The sequence below is a fragment of the Carassius carassius genome, chromosome 19 (assembly GCF_963082965.1).
Source record: "Carassius carassius chromosome 19, fCarCar2.1, whole genome shotgun sequence".
NCBI lineage: Eukaryota > Metazoa > Chordata > Actinopteri > Cypriniformes > Cyprinidae > Carassius > Carassius carassius.
The window spans coordinates 21,000,163-21,020,256 of record NC_081773.1 but is presented as its reverse complement, the minus strand read 5'-3'; the positions used below and the strand labels follow the sequence as shown (position 1 = coordinate 21,020,256).

At 35.5% G+C, this 20,094-nt stretch overlaps 2 protein-coding genes across 4 annotated transcripts; one reads left to right on the top strand and one right to left on the bottom strand.

The window, feature by feature from the left end:
* Positions 1-346: 346 nt before the first annotated feature.
* Positions 347-12,393, bottom strand: f5 (coagulation factor V). The gene is made up of 25 exons (XM_059500253.1): positions 12,193-12,393; positions 11,300-11,382; positions 11,051-11,173; positions 10,414-10,626; positions 9,057-9,218; positions 8,756-8,977; positions 8,429-8,594; positions 8,165-8,345; positions 7,948-8,044; positions 7,456-7,661; positions 6,736-6,886; positions 6,442-6,654; positions 3,912-6,321; positions 3,622-3,790; positions 3,280-3,516; positions 2,922-3,138; positions 2,590-2,769; positions 2,390-2,506; positions 2,231-2,302; positions 2,070-2,155; positions 1,818-1,977; positions 1,143-1,325; positions 891-1,042; positions 619-801; positions 347-513 (listed from the first exon to the last, which is right to left on the bottom strand). The coding sequence occupies exons 1-25, from the start codon at positions 12,330-12,332 to the stop codon at positions 367-369; spliced, it is 6,270 nt and encodes a 2,089-aa protein (XP_059356236.1). The 5' UTR covers positions 12,333-12,393; the 3' UTR covers positions 347-366.
* A 1,391-nt stretch (positions 12,394-13,784) lies between these two features.
* Positions 13,785-19,961, top strand: slc35a5 (solute carrier family 35 member A5). Of its 3 annotated transcripts, none has more exons than XM_059500250.1 (7): positions 13,785-13,885; positions 14,523-14,697; positions 14,799-14,897; positions 15,775-15,908; positions 16,541-16,608; positions 16,696-17,464; positions 19,444-19,961. In XM_059500250.1, exons 2-7 carry the CDS (start codon positions 14,544-14,546, stop codon positions 19,510-19,512), a joined length of 1,293 nt encoding a protein of 430 aa, XP_059356233.1. In that variant the 5' UTR covers positions 13,785-13,885; positions 14,523-14,543; the 3' UTR covers positions 19,513-19,961. The 3 variants fall into 3 exon arrangements, with proteins under 3 accessions (XP_059356233.1, XP_059356234.1, XP_059356235.1); XM_059500251.1 differs by having other exon boundaries at positions 13,817-13,889; XM_059500252.1 differs by lacking the exon at positions 13,785-13,885 and adding an exon at positions 13,956-14,088.
* Positions 19,962-20,094: the final 133 nt, after the last annotated feature.

The following is a 20,094-nucleotide window of genomic DNA, read 5'->3' as shown; positions in this document are numbered from 1 at the left end:
ATCTATCTATCTATCTATCTATCTATCTATCTATCTATCTATCTATCTATCTATCTATCTATCTATCTATCTATCTATCTATCTATCTATCTATCTATCTATCTATCTATCTATCTAAGCATAAAGGCGTGTGTGTGTGTGTGTTGGACTGACCCAGAGCGCGCAGACATTAATTCAACACTAGGTGGCATGTGCGTGCTGTAAACTGTGGGAAGACAATTAAAAATGACTGCATTCATCCACCTCATATTTTAGGAAAGTTATTTAGATGCGCTTTAAAAAAAAGATTTTGCATTTATTTATTTAATATATTTAATTACAACACATACAATAAAATATATTGTCATATCATTGAAAGCACAGTGTTTATTCAAAATCACAACCAAGCAGCTCAATCCTCATAGTGATGGACTTCTGCCATTGTTTTGGAATAATCCGGATGAATTTGGAAAATATTGGCGGGTAGATGTAGTTCTTTACTTTGCCATTGTTATCTGTGTTGCCTTGAAATGTCTGTGAAAATAAAAGAAAATAGTTTTTTTCTCAGTCTTAAAACATAAAACACTGGTTAGATGTGTGCAGAAACTTGTTCCAATCCTGAAAAGATAGACCACTTACCTTTTGTTCATAGTCCTCATCATCCGTGTACTTTGTCCATCTCATGCCATCTTCACTGTACTCCAGAGAATATTTTGTCACAAACATCTCATTGCCATATGATTTGGCCCCCTGTGTTATAATTCCAGTTATCTTCTTTATGTCCTTGAGTTCCACCTGGATCCATGGCTGAATGTCATTGTTCTGTAATTGCAAACAGTTTATTTAGGCTTGAGGTTTGAAGTGTAGTAAATGCCTTTAAGGGTTTCATTTATGAGGTATATCTTAGTTACCATGGCTCGCCATGCATTGACAGTCCCATATTTATTTAAGCGCGCATACCAAGGATGCCACTGGCCAGTGTACCAATTGGAGGCCACAGAACTGGCAGTGATTTGAGCATCTGTAATGACACCACTTTCCATTCCCAATGGCACAGAGCAACCTGCCAGCACAATGAGGAGGATTAGTAAAATGGAACTGAACTGTATTGTGTCTTATAAGGCAGTATGAGAAAACAAAATCTGTGTAATTTTTGTTCATACCATCAAGCTCACAACCATAGTACTCCAAACGGACAGTTGGGTAGTTGTAAGAATGTAAAGGATACAGCCTCACATATCGACCAATCAGAGCTGGGAAAAATATATTCTCCTTCGTGTCATAAGCTTCGCTGTTTCCTTCAAAAGTCTGTTGGGCATTGAAAAACACAGTGCAGATCTTATGGGCTATGCACACAGAATGTTTTGATTTAGTTTAAAAAGAATGAAAAAGTGCAGTTCTTCTCAACCAATGTCTATACCAATGTTCAAATGCCCCCCATCCCTAGTTTTGGATTCAAAACCTTCTCAATTCTGTAAATTTAACAAAAATTATTATAATTAAAATTAAAATAATACAATTTCAGGATATCATACGTTTTAGTAGATGCATTAGATCCCCCATTTGTTTCAGATCTTGATATAACTAGTAAATGTAATGTATATTCATCATACAAAAGCCCATGGTGTTAGATTTTATTAGTTTACATTACTTTGTACCAGATCTAGAAATAACACTACATTAAATAGGGAGTCTGGGTTTTCCAAGACTGTGGGAACTCTGGTTCATCAAAGGAAGCAAACTTTGTTGAGAAGGTAAATTAAAATTATAAATATCGTTGTGAGCAGATCCTTATGCTGAAATGTACATTCACTTTATAACCACACAGAAATAGTCACTTGCCTTTCTGACAGTATCGCTGTCTCCCTTGTAGAAAGTCCACTTCTTTTTGTCAGTGCTGTAGGAAATGGTGTAGTTCAGCACAAAATTATGTGCTAACAATTGCTTGGCTCCCTGTGTGGCAACTTTACTAATCACTACCGGCCTCTGGAAGTCCACCTGGAATGCAGGATACAGCCTCTTCAAGTAACTAGTCATTAGCATTTCTTTATTTATTTATTAATTTTCTGCACAGTGTTATGAGTGGTTACCTGAATGTACTGTCCTGTCTTTGTCGTACTCCATGCATTGTATTTCCCTGTATTATGTAGTCTGGCCAAATGAGGATACCATTGTCCTTAGAAACAGTTTAAATGTGTTAATAATGTGACCCTGACCATGCTACATGAAAAGCTATACTTTCCAATCTTACCTCTATAGTCAGATGCTGATATGTGTTCATCTTTCACAGTTCCAGAGATGAAACCAAGTGGATGATCACAGACTGCAACAGACCAGCTAAGATTTTAAGACCTGACAGAATCAATTGTTTTCTTTTAATAAGATCAGCATGATAAATTGTGTATGATACCCTTATCTAACACAAGGAATAACGTCTGCATTCCCCTCTGCTGTGAGAGTCCAACTTCAGACTCCAGCTGCCAGAGACCAGGCTTTGAAGGCAACATTTCCAGTGTGGCAAATCCACCTAAATGACGGGATCTGAGCGTGAATGGCCTTTCTATAGTAGATCATCTAGATAAGTAAGTATCTTCTAACACCACTATGCACCTGGTAAAAGTGGGTAAACACCCTGACGGTGGTCCTTTAATTCCTTATTTATGAATGTTTGACCATGGAAATGGACACTGTGGAGGTCTTTAGGAGAGCCCATGTTGATCAGATGCCACTTCGCTAGCTGATTTGTGTACATTCGCAATCCTTTGAGACTGTAGATAATACCATTGATAGCTGACAAAAATAAAATAATATATATATTATTTGTTCTCGATACTTGCTTCAGTTTATTTAGTATTAATCCAATGATAAAGACTGTAGTATAAATACCCCATTACAATTAAAATAATGGAGATAAAAAAGCTGAAGATAAACAGTTTTCTTACCGTCAAACTTTAAATTATTTGTAAAATTTGGATCCATGACTGCTCTTTTGTTTTTCCTTTCAATCCTCTGCCGATTCTCCTCGTAGTACCAGCTTTTATTCTCATCAAACGTCATAAAGAGCAGGACAAACTCTCTTCTGCCCAGAGGCTTTTCATCCAGTGTACCCTTCCTGCACACCAGAAGCGGTCCAATCAGCCCAGAGTTTATATCTCTCTCCTATGCAAGAAAAGAATTGAATTGTTAAGTCGAAATTAATAATAGTTGTTTGGCACCTCTTCGTTATTAAAATTGAGTTATGGACAGCCCTCATGGAGCAATCTTTAGTTAAGTGGAAAATTAAGAACCATTCATGCTTACCGGATTCACTGCAGAGTAATAAGTCCACGTTCGACAGTCAGATTCATTATTTTGAGGCCCAGATTTGGAATTTATAGTCCACATGTAGATAAAGGTGTTGTTGGGTTGTACGGCATCGTCCTGTTTGTACCAGTACGGTGACTCATCTTCGTAACTCAGGCCTTCCATTTGTTTTAAATACTTTACTCCATTTGCATGCAAAGAGTATGGACGGCTGGCAAGATTCCTAAAAAATACCTAGCACGAAAAACAGGAATGTAATTGTTTATGTTTTTGTTTATGATGATTTGCTTCTAATCGTATTTTTTGTGCAAAAGTATGTTCACATATTCAGTGATATACCATAACAGTCTGATCAACTTCAGCTTTAATGACTGGACCCAGAATTCCCAGGTGTTCATCCATTTCCCCTCGGATGTCTCGGATACTAAAGGTGCTGTCCAGGTACTTTCTGAACACCGCTTTTTTGAAAGATGTGGGCCTCTCTTTCTGAGATGATTTATCAGGCCTCCTTTGCAAACATAAAAGTGATTTCACAAATAGGTTATATGCTTTTAGATTCAAATATTCATGCTTTTTGTTTCAAGAAATGCAAAATGTGGATTTTTTGAAATACATGACGCCAACAGTACCTCTGCCCATAACCAGCATAATCCCATTCTTCCTCTTCAACTGTGATGAAAAAAGTTCTGGTATTCTTGTCTCCAGCAATTTTTAAGAAATGCTGGGATGTTACATCAAGCGCTGGTCTTTGAATATCTGCTGTTTTGCTATAAGGGTCTTTGTACTCTATATATTCATATTCTTCTGGGGTATCAACCATAGTTTCAAAATCTTCACTCTGCTCATTTTTTTGAACATATAACTCATAATCATTGAAATCGCGTCTTGGCACTCCTATGACAATGGATTTCTCCATCAGGTCTTCCTCGCTAGAGATAGGCCTGCTTCCCCTTGGGGTCAACCCAGAAGGTCCAAAACCTCTTGGAGAAAAACCCTTTGGAGAAACATCAGAAGGTGGCTGTGGCTTATACTCTTTCCTTTTCTTCGTCTTCATGCCATATCCCTTTCTCGGCTTTACCCTCTGGTGAACTACTTTTTTTTTCTTTTCAGTCTTTGGTTTATTTGAATTTGCTGCAGAATTGTCTGAGATGTATTTGTTCATGTGATCTGGGATTTCCATATGAACCAGTTCGTGGTTGCCTTCATAACCCCAGTGCTCTTCTTTTGGATAGAGATGAGATGTGAGTATGGCCTCACTGTGATTGTTCTTCAGATAGATGACTACTTCCTCTTCACTTTCGCTTTCTGAGCCGTTTTTCGTGATTGAAACATTGAAAGGTCCAAGAGAAAAGGACATATTCTTCGCACTGTCTGAAGAAAAGAGCTCTGATGCATTTCTCAAAATTTCACTGTGAGATTTCATTGTAACATTAATGGATGATGTTCCGTTCTCTGTTATTTCAGATTCAAGGTCGAGACTGGAATAAGACAAAGTTGCATTTGAAGATTCAGACTCGTTGCTTTGCAAAGTGCCGTTTCTCAAAGGCGAAGACGAACTGAGATTAAAAATGCTCTCAGTTTCAGAATTTATCTGCGAAAACATCTCACTGGTGTAATTCACCTTTGTGCTGTTGAGTTCTTGAATCCTTGTTTTGTTTTCATTTAATTCACCAATCTCCTCTGGTGTGTCCTTTGGTGAGACATTATATTCTACAACAGTCTTATAATCTGTTGAAATTTCAGAGGTAAGACCACCATTTAGAAGCACAAAATCCTCCTCAGATTGTGTCTCCGAGCTGTTGGAGAGAGAATCAGGACTAGGCACATGGTATATAAACACGTGTCCCGAACTATCATGGTCACCATCCGCTAAGTCAGGGTTATTTTTAGTGTTTGCTTGAATTGTTGTTTTGTTGACCAAAGTTTGGTTTGAAATCAAGAGATTTGATTCAGAAGAATTTAGAGATGGACTGTCACCTTCCATGTTAATGTTTCTGTCACCAACTGGAGCATCAGATGAATTGATACTAGTATTAGTGGGGAAAATGTGTGTTTCATTCATTGTGTGGGTGATGTTGGTTTCAATTACCGGAGAATGAGAAGTATTCACAGAGACTCTGTCTGTCTCCAATGATGAATTAACATTTTCTACCTGAGTAGTATAAGCAGAGAAACTGTCTGTCTCCAACGATGAACTGACATTTACTACCTGAGTAGTATAAGCAGAGAAACTGTCTGTCTCCAGTGATGAACTGACATTTTCTACCTGAGTAGTATAAGCAGAGAAACTGTCTGTCTCCAGTGATGAACTGACATTTGCTAACTGAGTAGTATAAGCAGAGAAACTGTCTGTCTCCAATGATGAACTGCCGTTTTCTACTATATTGGTATTTATTTCACTATCCAGAGTAACATTTGTGGAGACACTTTCCATTTCATTCACTGGCTTTGTTGATGCACTGCGTACGTTTCTTTCTACAACTGGAGAATTTGAGATAACACTGTCCGTATCATTGTTTGACATGACCTCTGGTTTGGAATCAGAAATGCTTGTCTTGTTTAGCAATGGTTCTTTTGTGATTTCATTCAAGACTTTATTTGAAGATTGTCTCTTGTCCAAACCAGCCTCCTCAGTTGATAAACCATGAATCTGATTGAAAGATCCAAAAGTAGCATTGTGTGATTTGTCCAACTCATCGCTTGGGGTCGGGCTTTTTGTCTCAGTAGTCGGCAATAAACCATCATCAAAATCTAGTATCGAAAGGTCAAGTAACTCAACATCATCTTTAAAGCTTTTTAATGACCTCAAGCCAAATTCTGCTGCATAATTATCAGTGTCCTCATCAACCACGATAGGGATTATTTGTTTTGGTTCCTCTTTCTTAATATCACTGATGGGCGCAGGTTTCCATACAGTGAATTTTTCTGGTTCATAATCATACTCCATTACGTAATCTCTGAAGCATTCAAGGTCCTTGAATTTCACCCTCATCCCTTTCGTGGAATCATGAGAGTTCAGTGATGCTAAAAGCCAAATACCTATAAGGCGAAGTATGCTGAGTTTAAATTCATAGTTTTTGTTAAATACATTGCTTTGTATTGTCATTAACAATGTCTTAAAATTAAACGAAGTCCATAATAAATAATTTGGATACTCACCAATATTAAGCATGTTCATAGTGATAGTTTCACCAGTCATGGGAAATAGACTGAGCATATCCTCTTCTCTGTTTTTTAGCTCAAATGTATGGCCATAAAAAGTGGCGGTCTGGATGTAATCTTGTTCGCCAACACTTGATACATGCCAGGTCACGATTTCACCATTACAAAATCCCAATTCCTGGCCACTCTCATAGACATAGCCATTGATTGCTGCCAAAGTTGATGCAATAAATACATGTACCAAATATGAATCAACAACACTAATATGCTAAATATCAGAAAAGCACTCACTGTGCATAACATTGGATTTGTAAAACTCTGGATCATCTCTTTTAACTCTTTTGGGGTCACTGCAGTATGTGTTAATGTTCTCATCATGGTACCAGCTCTTGTTCTCATCAAAAACAGTAAACATGGCATGCTGTTCTTTGTCTGCTTTCAGCTAAAAAAGAGAAATGCTTTCAGAATCCAAAACTAAGTGAGCTGCTTTGCTATTTAGGCAGAATGTTAACCATCATAAAGTCACACTTCATGATTCATTTATTCAAAACACTACAATATTAGCAGCTCCATTAAGTGTTGCTCACATTTTGATATTGGCTTGTCACTAAGATAAGACTGTGAAACTTTAAGCTCAAAAGATACATATACCACTCAAATATTGGTTAAAATATCGAATTTATAGTTGTATGAAATGAAATTAATAGATGCCTTTTTGATTCAGTAATGCAATCCATGTAGCTGTATTTATCATTTCTGCTGTGCTGGATTACATTTTTCTCAGTTTCGCAATATCTGTGAAGGATACAGACAACGCTGCCCTATATTTTGTGCAAAAAGGTAGCATATGAGGCACAATTACTTTGCTGCCTACTGTTTGGAACAGTCTTCCAATAGAAGGTGTTTCAGTGCCTTAAACAGTGATATTGTATAGAAATTATTCTTTAGTTTCATTTCAACCACTCTGACTCAGTGACCTAATACTGCATTTTGCAAATGGAAAGCAGTTACCTGGACATTCTTTTTGTTGAGGGACTGGCTCTTACAGATGAGAAGAGGACCCACAAGACCAGAAGCAATGTCTCGAGGAGTGTCCACTGCACTGTGGTACATCCTGGTCAGACATCTGGGGTCACTGTCCGTTGGTGTATCTTCCTCAGACACACTCCATGTATATGTGTAATTCTGACCTGGTTGAATCCCGTGTGTCTGGTTCCCTTTCAAATGAACAGCAATTATATTTAGCATGTTCTCATATCAGTCATGCTTACCTTTGGTATTTTATGATTTTACAGGTATCTTTTCATTGATAAAGAACTTTAAATAATAGGGCTGCTTGATATTGGAAAAAAACTGAGATTGTGCTATTTTGTATTTTACTGGGTTCTATATTGTACATTCAGTTTTTCACCAGATGAATAAATAAATAAAGATGCATATATGAATTTTATGCATGGATAGTGTAGAATTGATGAAATATAAATTCATAAATATCAAACAAACCTTCTGCTGGATAATTGGCTCCTTCTGCTGCTTTATCAATGGTCAGTCCATGAGGATAGATACTGTACGGACGTGATGCTTTGTTTTTAAAGACAATCTATAGAAACATCATCACAATCATCATGTATCCTGACCAGAAACATTAAATATGTTCTTAACCCAAAAATAAAATAAAATAGTAATGATTAGAGCGGTGATTAAGTGAGAAGCTTTATACCTTTATGACATCTCTGATTTGAGCTCTTATCACTGGCCCGAGAATCCCAAGCTCTTTCTTCCTCTGCTTATCTTCTGCTCTCTCTTTAAACGTGCCGTCTTTATACTGAGTAAATACTGCTTTTTTGTATTTTTTACCTATTCGCTGAGGCCCCTGCTTTAAATATTTGGATCGGAAATCCCTGAGTGGATAAAAGTGAGATAAAACATTTAGAATGGAGCTCAGACAAAGACATGTCCTATTGATGAATCACTGTACACATACCCATCCATGTTTTCTTTCATATTTGGAGCATAATCCCAGATGACCTCTTCTGCTGCTATGTAGTAGGTCCACACTTGACTTTCTTGTTTCTGTTGGATGGTAAGCCGTCTCTTTGGTGCCGTGTACTCATCACACGTCTTGATATTTAGGTATCCATTCAAACCAGCTGCAAATATGACATCAACATATGGAACTGTAATCACTTTTATAAAGTACAAACTGTCAGCATTAATAGTGGTTCTACAAAGCTATGAAGTAGAGACTATATATATTGATGTTTTAAATAAATAATTCATGAAATCTTGTGGTTTTTCGGGCAGTTTTTACCTTCCAAGTGCCTGCTAATGTGAGAGGAAATAAGCCAGCGGCCGGGGTGGATACCATTCATACTGGCACTGGTGGCAGTTCCACTAATGATGCCAATAGATGAGGTTTTGTGGCCATCATGCACCAGGGCTTGCCCATTGAAGTGCACAGAGAAGAGCTCTGGCTCAGAGCTCATTCCCAGCAGGTGCCAGCTGACTTTGGAGTGGGCACAGATGTCCAGATCTGGAGGATGACAAGGAGGAGTTTTACACCTCAGTAGATTTGCAGAAATGATGTTATGTGTGAAAAATATCAAACCGACCTGGTATAGAGCCATTTGTGTAGCCATTTATAGTGTATTTCACATTGTGTGCCTGTTCAGGGCCCCCAGTGCTGTACCAACTCTTGTTCTCATCAAACACTCCAAACAACAGCACAGCCTCCTGATGGAAATGAAGCTGATTTCCGGAGCCGTCCAGGGTGCCTGTGGGACAGAGACACATTAATCATCTAGACAAACAGAGCTGTTTATAGTTGTGTAATTTCTGAGAAACTCAAACGTGTATAGGGTAAACTTCAATAAAAAATTTTTTTTATTAAAGTAAATAAATAAACACATCTGCATTTTTTTTATTGAATAATTAGTTTTCGTCAAAAGTCATGGTTTGAATTCCGTAATAGGTTTGCAAGGATTCACAGGCAAAGAAATTAGAAATTGGGGAAAGAAATGTTCTGTGGTTTGACATTTGAAAGCAAAGAAATCAAGATTATTTGAGATATTATATTATTTTAGATATTTTTTGAGAAATTAAATAATTGTTATTCATTAAAATGAAATTATTATCATTAGATACTTTTTTGTTTCAGTCTACAATAGTATTATTACTAGTAAAATATTCCAATAATGATTTCACTATAGAGTCTAAGTTTTTAGATCCACATTTTAAAGCCTATATTTTGACATTTTTATACCCACTAACTCCTGCAGCCTTCTAGCCAAATTCACTTATATAAAATATATGTTACTGTACAAATCTACTGTACAAAAGTAACAAATAGGCAATACTGGGTAGTAACTGATATAATCTGGATTACAATCAGATTCCAAAAATTAAGCACTTGTTCTTAAAATATCACATTTGGATGTAATAAATAAATTAATAAAAAAAAAAATAATAATAAAAAATAATAATAATAATATTTCAGTTTTTTAAGCTGGTGTTTTATTTTAATTGATGTTATTTTTAAACACTTTATTTTATAAGATTGATCTATTTAAATCAATGTGAAAATTGAGTTCAATGAGAAGAGGGCAAAAGTAATCAAAAAGTAGTCTGGTTATATTACCAACAATGTGTAATTTAATTTAATTTTTTTGTGATGGAATTTGGAATCAGTAACGGACTTCAATTTGTACGTAATCTACCCAGCAACATAAAATAAATTAAAAGTTCACCATAATCCTGTAAATAAAGAAATGAATGAATGAATGATTGAATGATTGAATGGTTGAATGAATGAATGAATAATTAATAAGAGCGTAGCCATTCAGTAAATGTGTTGAGATGAGATTTAGTGGTCAAGAGGAAAATAAACGTAGGCATCTTAACCCATCTAAGCATAAATGTCATAATAAACATCACATTATAAATCCATGATCTGGTTTTTGCCTCACATACCTTTCTTGCAGATCAACATTGTGCCTATTAACCCTGTATTGTAGTCCTTGACTATGTCAAAGTGGGAAAGGTATGAGTAGGTGATGCATGGGGGGTCCGCATCCATAGGGGCCACCTCAGACGTCACCTCCCATTGGTATGTGTGCTCTTGGCCAGGTAAAATTACATCATCTTCTTTCTCATAGAGTGATGTGTTGTCAAAGTATAAAGATCCTAAATGGAAATGTTAGGAGTGTGAGAAGGATGCAGTTTCAGATTGTGTTTATTACAATAAAACCAACATCAATTTATCTTTAAAAAAAAGAAAAAAAAAGGTTTTGGGTTTAGAAATAAATGGGGATAGTCTATCTGTAAATATTGGACTTTTGGACTTAGGTACAACCTGTGGTTAATTTGTATCTTGGTTAATATTTCCAAAGAAATCAAACACAGATGTTTGTGTTACGCAAAGTGTTGACTCAGCCAAAAGATGAGCACTAAAATAATCTATAATGTTCTCTAAACAACTTCCCTCTAGAAATGTGTCTGTGTGTTGTTTCATAGCACAGTGTCTATTTTTTACTTTGTTATTAGTGTGCTGTGTGTTACAATTCTCCTGCGTCACTCATACTGTTGCAGCAATCACATCAGAACACACCCTCTGACTGCTTCCCGTAAGCAATGCCATGGGGGTGGATGCTGCAGGGATGATCTGCCATGTTCTTGAAAGTGACGATGATTGTGTCACCCTCTTGTCCCCGCAGTGTCGGCCCAAGTAGCCCTAAAACATTAGTTTCAAATAATCATGATTTAAAACTTAATTTAATTGTAATGTAAATGACTTATGCATAATGACGTTTGGGTTTTAATGTTGAAACAAAGACATCATCTTTGTTATTCAAAATACCTGAGGACAAGGGATGTGTTTTAGCCTGTGTGAATCCCTCATTGTACTCCCTGTATACAACCTTTTTATATGACGTTCCAGTCCTGGAATACAACAAAAACTAGCAATCAATACATTTCTGAGATGAGCAAATAAAACACACACACACACACACACACACACACACACACACACACACACACACACACACACACACATAGTTCTAATTGTGTGATAATGCAGTTTTGTGTTAGTATCATAGAAATACTGTTTTATATTTTCCACTTTCCTTTGAATTTAAAGTTTTAGTAATTTTTGTTGGCTTTTTTAATGTTGATATAGATTTATTAATTATTAACTTAATAAATTCCATTTCGGTTAATAAATAAATTAAGTTTCCGTTTTCATTATTTAAGTGCATTAAGTTAAACTAAATGCAAATGAGAAATGTTACTTAGCAGCTAGCCAAAATAAAATAAGTTTAAGGTTTAAGATATCCTATTTCAGTTAATTTTATATTATTTTTGTTCTTGTTGTTGTTGTTGTTGTTTTGATTTCAATTTACTTAAATTACCATGGTGAAATATTTATACATTTTGAATAAAGTCTTGACATATATACTATATTAACAAACTTTACAGTATTTCTTGGCGCTGGTTTAACATTTTGTTATATTTGGGATTACTTGTGTTTCATATGTCTTCATGTTTCCTTACTCATGAAATTTAAAATATTTACTTTGAATGTTATTGCTTGTCAGTTAATAAACTGTTTTAGTACAGATTTGTAAGTATTTGTTACTTTTTTACAATAGTGAATGACTTTATCTGTGATATACAAGAACCAAGCAAACAAAAGGCAAACAATCAAACTGAATCAATTAAAATTCTAAGAATTAATTATCTTTTTCATACCTTTGCTGTCCGGCAATGTAGTCCCAGTTAATATTAACAGCTGCAATGTAATAGCGTCTCTCCACAGCTGTGGCACAATTACACAGGAATGCCAAAATGGCCAAACCGTAAGGGACCCCTGGCCAGAAGTAGAGTTTCATATCTGACAATGAAACTCCAGGTAGAACTGTCTGTTCCAGAGTGCAGGGAAATCTGAACTTTCAGAGAAATGGCAGAGAGCTTTATCTCCCCCCTCCTCCCTGTTGCACATGTTTCAACACTGTGTTCGAGGGAAGTTCACTATCATTATCAAAAAAACTGTTTTTTTTTTGTTTTGTTCAGTCATTAGTGCTCTGAGGCTTTTTTTAACATGTAAAACCTTTTCATTATTGTGAGCAAATATTTTGTTTGCAAGGTTGGAAAACACCGAGTCACCATATTTACATATTTGCCAGTTCAATCCTTAGCATTGAAACAAATGTTAGTTAGTGCCATAATGCAGCCAACTTAACTGCTATTTGCACAAATGAAGACATCCTGCACCATGTTTCACCAACATTAATGTAGACTAGTGTTATTCTATTACTATAAATGTGATAATCATGAAATCTGAAATAAATGACTATGGGTTTCAGTTGGTAAGAAATTTCCTCATTACACTTTTCTGCTACAGACAGGAATGTCATAAGGATTGACTCATAATCCCAATGATTTCCTTTGAATAGTTTCTTCATACATTGTTTACAGTGTACAAGTTTATGTGAGTAAAAGTCTGTGTATTTGAATATTAAACAGATACAGTCTGGACCTTGTTTCACACACAGGCAACCTCTACCATAGCTATAAAAAAATAATAATAAAAATAAACACATTTGTTATTACAAACTGAGATTTATGTAATAGTGCACATGACTCATGACCACATTTCCCGTAGAAATGTAAGTTGGGCAAAGACTTCTATTTAAAATTTCCTAACAAACCATCCTCATTACATTTTCCAGACAGATGGCAAGAAAAAAAAATGTCCAGACAAGTATGGGAAAACAAGTTAAAACAATAAAATGAACATTAAACACGCTTTAATATATATATATATATATATATATATATATATATATATATATATATATATATATATATATATATATATATATATATATATTACATATATATAAAATACAGCATGCAAAAAACTGAATGTTAAAAGTGAATGCAAAATGTTACAACTCATTTTAGGCAATGTTATTTGAAAAGAAAGCTCTAAATTATTCAGTCATACATAAGCATATACTTAAAAATACTATATTTACATCTCTAAAGTATATTAAAAAGATATGCTTAAACTTTTTTTCATGTAGGCTAACTTTACACTGTTGTTCTTCTGCCCATATTCAAACTGTTTATTCCTTATCCAACAAACAAGAAACAAATCGTTTTTTTTACATTCAGTTTTACGTTCATTCCTACATGTAGGCTAGTTTTGCGGGTAAATTTACTATTCCGACTGTGACTAAAGATATTTTAATATTACTTAGCCAGCCACGCCTTTACCTTTGTAATACAACCAATGAACGTCAGTATAATCTAATTACTATTAATGAGCAAAGCTTGTTGCCCTGCAACGTTAAACTAAACGATGACGTAGCTTCATTATGCGCATGCTCAGAGATGCGGAAGCCGTGGGCAGGTTGTTATTTCAAGTGAGAACATATGGGTAGGTAAATAAAGCACCGAATATAAATTTAATCCTGATTTATCGTCAAATTCGCATTATAATAGATACATTGTGAATATCCTGTCGTTTTTCTTTGCGCCGTTCGCATCATAACAATCACGCTGAATGACTGTGATGAACACCACTGTGACTTTTAGAATCATTTTGCTTTCTAGCATCAGGGTTTCTTTTACATCCAGAATGTATGTAAACTATTTCTATGTCATCTCTAAGATAATGTCGTAATCATCTAACGTTATCGTTTTCACCTATCCATTTTGTGGTTCGATGTTTAAACAGTCGTGCACTTAAAGATGTCGCTGTCTTCACAAAAGACAGAATGTCCGTGTTCCTTCAATTCTGAACTGTGTGTAAACACTGAAAACACAATAGTCATCCCTCATTCAGTGACTTCATGCATATTTTGTTGGTTGGCTCATCATTTGTGCTTGTGAATCATGTTGAAAACAAAGCGCTAGATACAGAAGGTGACGCGTCTTGACAAAGTGTTAAAGTGCTGGAGAGACTAATTTATGTGATTTCTTATTTCATTTTTTTTTTATTGGTGGTTCAGTGTTGTGATTGATATGATTGTCTGATGTTTTCTCAATGATCCTGTTCGTTCTCCTGTGAACAGCCTTGGCATACTCCGTCCATAATGGCCCCATCCTCATCCTCTTCTTCATGCCGTCGCTGCTGTCCTTGTTCACGGCTGTGCTCAAGATCTTCAGCCTACACTTTGGTTCTGGGTCTGGGTTTTGTCACCTTGGGAACCAGTCGTATCTTATTACTAAAATTCTCGGCCAATGAAGGTAACATAATATTACACCACCACCATAGAGCAACTTAATGTACTGTACTTTTTGCAATGTGCATTTTAAATATTGTTGCAACAAATTTTTCTTACCTGCAGCAAACAAATATGACTTTCTTCCTGCATCTGTGAATTTAATGGCAGAGGCCATCAAACTAGTATTTTGTTTAGTGATGTCAGTACGGGTGGTCATTCGAGGTAAGTCAGATTCATTGTCCTAAAATTACTTTCTCAAGCCATACTCATTAACATACTAAGCAAGTGTAAATACAATCTTTTGAATTGCGATATATTATGCAGTGTTGGGGAGTAACTAGTTACATTTAATTAGTTACATTTAATGAGAAAAAAGTGTAATTAAATTACAGTTGCTTATGAAAATGTTAATGATTACAAAGGGGGTTACATCTGAATATTTTCACAAACATAAAGATCTAATTAATTTGTTTCTCAAATTGCATTGACTGCTCTAGAAATATAAGACACCAATGTTTCAGGAGTTTATAATTTTTTTAAATTCCTCTTTGGGTTTATGCATATGCTTTATTTTTTAAGATGACCTTTTTTTCACCAAGACATTGTTAGATGCCAGTGTTTCCTGTCATAGCTATGCAAAGATTTGATTTAAAAAACAGTATCTTAGCTATTCAATTATTTTTTATAATTTTAAATCTGTAATTAACCTCGGAAAGATCTCAAAGTAAAAAGAGCTGCTAAAGTCTGATTTTGTGTTAGCTGTGCTTTAAATGTACATTTTAATCATCTTAATTCAAGTGATGAAGGATTTTGAGAAGTCTGACAGTAATCAGTGTTGAGTTATATACTGTAAGGTTAACACTGCCTGGTTTAAATGTTTCAAAATGATTAACCACCCCAGTTAACAGCTGAAATTTAGAAAAGTAATCAAATGTAATCAGTTACATTACTTTAATAAAGTAATTGAAATGGTTACATTACTTATAACATTTTAAATAGGGTAACCTGTAAACTATAACTCATTACATTTCCAAAGTCATTTCAGCTTAATGTACATGTTATTTGTAATGGGACTACAAACATTACTTTTGTTTTCCAGAGGGCCGCTCTTATAAAGATTTGGTGTGTTCATCTGGTGCCTCTTTTCTCAGCTACCTGAAATGGTCTGTTCCTGCATTTCTCTACTTCCTTGATAACCTCATAATCTTCTATGTGATGACCTATCTGCAACCAGTACGTTGAAATATTAAACGTTTATAGTTATGGATAAATATGACTTGGAAAGCATTTACTACGTTATACAAAAATATTTTAGTAATTAAATTAATACATTAAATTAAACACATGTGTGTATGTATATATTAAAAAGAATATGTAAATGTATATATTAAATATATGCATTCATAAGCTTTAAATTAATTGGGATCTGCAAGATTGTATTTGCATTTGTTTGATTAAAAATACAGCAAAAGCAGTTACACTGTGAAATATTATTAAATTTAAAATAACAGGTTTATTTATTTCTGTGATGGCTAAGCTGAATTTTCAGCAACTGTTGTAGTCTTCAGTGTCACATGATCTTTCACAAATCATTCTAATATGCTGATTTGGTGCTCAATGTTAATAATAAAGTTAAAAACTGTTGTGCAGCTTAATATTTTTGTGGAAATCACAATACATTCTTCAAAGAATAGAAAGTGAATTTATTTGAAATAGATGTCTTTTGTAACATTACAAATGCATGTATCACTTTTGATCAACTTTCAGAGAAAAATTATTATTATCATTTTCTTTAAAGGAAAAATTGTATTCACCCCAAACTTATGAACGATAACAACATTCATGTTTTTCTCATGTTTTAATAGGCCATGGCAGTTATGTTTTCCAACATTGTAATTTTTACAACAGCCATTCTCTTCCGTATTGTTCTGAAGTAAGTACCATAATTTCTTGATATCCGTTTAATATCCTTGGAAAAATATTTTTATCTGTTACTGACTTTCCATCTTTTGACCTGCAGGAGGCGCCTGTCTTGGGTGCAGTGGGCATCTTTGATCGTGTTGTTCCTGTCCATTGTGTCATTGACGACTGGCAGTGGTGACCAGCATGCCATTGCTGTACATGGCATCCACCCAGCCCACATTTCCACCCCTTCCAACAGCTGCCTAAAATACGCCCATCCCGAGCCAGAGCATCAGAACTATAATGAAACATACTGGAAACGTGAGCTGTGGGACAGCCAGGTCATCCACAAGCTGAACAGCTTTGGCCTGGGTTACGTCCTGCTGCTGCTGCAGTGCTTCATCTCTGCACTGGCAAACATCTACAATGAGAAGATCCTCAAAGAGGGGGAGCAGATAGTGGAGAGCATCTTCATCCAGAACAGCAAGCTGTATTTGTTCGGTTTGATCTTCAACAGCCTCACGTTGCTCCTGCACTCTGACTACCGTGATGTGACACTACACTGCGGCCTCCTCTACGGACACAGCATCTTCTCCATCGCTCTGGTCTTCGTCACAGCTGCCTTAGGCCTGTCGGTGGCCTTCATTCTCAAGTTCCGTGATAACATGTTCCATGTGCTTACAGGCCAGATCACCACAGTCATCGTCACTGCGCTATCTCTCTTCCTGTTTGACTTTCATCCATCGATGGATTTCTTCCTGCAGGCGCCTGTAGTACTGCTAGCCATCTTTATCTACCACAGCAGCAAACTTAAGGATCCAGAGTATGCACTACAACAAGAGAGGCTCCGGGTCATCAATGGCGAGGTGTTTGAGAGGTCAAGAGGGGTAAGAGTCATTTTGAAAGATTCTTTAAGATTTAAAAAGATCCTTTTGTATCTCTGTTGGTCATTTATTCCATGTGAGTTATTCGTTTCCACCTTAATTTTTAAAGTACACTCTGACAGTTTAATCAACGAGGTCTTTGTAGAGGAGGTCTGGCAAACTATGATCCAATTAAGTAAGCATGAGTAAGAAATTCATAAAGTCATTACTATTAAACGTTGATGGAATATTTGAATCACGTGGCGTCTGGTAATTTGTTAATTTAGCCACTGTGCTAAATAAAAACCTTGGATTGTTTTGGTTATTTTCTATGAGTTTGTGGATATGCTCTGCCCTGGCAGTTTTAAGAGCCTGTCAATAGCTGGACATACTGTTTTTCCATGCAATTCTAAAAACTTACAAGTTAGTTTTTCTCCGTTTGCATTCAAGACTACGAGTTTCTTTCTTGAGAGAGTGAGTATTACTGTTATACCATGGCACAGTACGTTTTTCTCTAACCTTCTTCAATTTGAAGGTGATTCATGTGTGATAAGGAACGCGATATTCCGTAGCTTGTCAGTGATCTACAGCTCGGTCTATTAAGTGCCGTTCCATTTGAAAGCAGGTGATGGCGATTTAGCGCTAGTCACGGTACCAGATTTACTGACTAGATATGCATGATCATATCATTAGATATATCGCCCAGCCCTAATTATCATATACATGGAAGTAGAATTCGCAGTCAGAGTTTACGGTTAACTGCTGAAGCCAATGCTATCATCTAAGCATTAGACCATATAAAGACTACATACCAGAAACATTTCCTATTAAAGCTGCAGTCCGTAACGTTTGATGCTCTAGAGGTTAATAAACAGAACTGCTTGCGTCTTGCAGAAGAACATTGTAGCCGGAGATACTTCTCTCTGTTTATGTCTATGAAGAATCAAAAAGGTAATGGGTTACTCCGCCGTGGTACCTACCCGAAGCAATCTAAAATAGTCTGAATATAAACACTTATTATAGGTGTACCCTAGTGATTCAGGACGGGCTAAAAACACGGTTTGGAAAATGGATTCATGGTGTATTCACTTATTATATACATTTTGTTAATCTTGAACACAAAAAAGTTATGGACCGCAGCTCTGATTGGTTGTTTCTTACCGGGAGCGGTGTATTTCTGCAAATGGCAATAGGACCACTGGGAGGACCCAGAGGAGCTTGATTTTTTCACTGATTATCTGTCTCATATTCTACTGTCAGGAAATAATGACAGGTTTAACAAATATGTAAAAAATTCATTTTTACAAACGTTACCTACTGCAGCTTTAATAACAAGTCATGTCTTGCATCCCTTACAAGTGATTACCCAGCACTTGTAAAAATGTTTATATAAATATTTTATATAATTGTACATAATCAACAAATGCCAAAATGAATGGGATCTGTGTACCAACAACAAACTGTATGAAATTAACCCTACTGTGAGTAAAAATGGCATCTTTATTAATAAATAATCGCTGGAATCAGATCTCAGTTCATAAATGCACATTCATAATAGGACAATCTATAATGACATACAAGTTCTTAGTATCAAATATAAGATCCACTGTTATTCACTCATGCCTTATTCCAGTATCTCTTAAACATATTTTATTACTTATCTGAAGGAGTGTGTTTGAATATTCTGTTGCTATTCCATTTTTCTGTGTCTTGCTTGAGCACTTTTTTAACATTTAAAAATGCTTTTATTAATGTTTTGATGGCCTGCAGTCTTTTCCATTCTGCTGCCTCTCACGTTTTTAAAAGGCAAGACTATCTTCTGTATGAATGGTCTCTACAAAAAATTCCAAAACTTATACAAACTTTTTTCATTGGATAGTACCACTGATTACGTATCTATAAAGATATATCTATAGTCCCTAAAAGCTGTCAATGTTTTTCTGCAGTGATCTGAAAAGAATATATGTGGTAGTTCATGATTGTGTTTTATGTTTTTATTTTAGGATGGGGAGGAGTTGGAGAGACTAACCAAGGCTAACACAGAGAGTGAATCTGAAGAAGAATCTTTCTGAGTCTGTTTTGATCCCATCTCTCTAATTATCATGAAAATATTCTGGAATCAGTCTGTATATGTATTATGTAAATGTATTATAATGAATGGTAATTGTTTCAGTCACATGGAATGTCTGCGTGACATGCAAAGTGATTAAAGAGTTGTTTATTTTCTTCTTCTACAAACTGTGTAAACATTATGAGCACGTATCAAACTCATGGAGGTTTGTGAAAGTGTTGCTTTCATATTTATTGTTTGGTCTATTCTTGGTTCCTTCATATAGTAGTTGACTAAAGTGACAGTGATAGTATTAATGTAAGAGGAGCTTGTTTAAATTTTAATGTACTTCTGTAATGGGAATGTAGTTGCATTTCAAAGCATTTGCCATATTGTGCATGATGTCGTTTTTGTTGACCTTTAAAAAATACTTGGATTTTTGCAATAATAAACATCCATATTTTAATCCTACTTGCTAAAATATTTCTACAGTTTTTATTTAAATTCTTAATAATACTGCTATTTTGTGGCAATTGCTGATATATTACTGACCAACAGAGGGAGCAAAGCAAAGAAAAAGTCAAACTACATCATTTGACTGCGC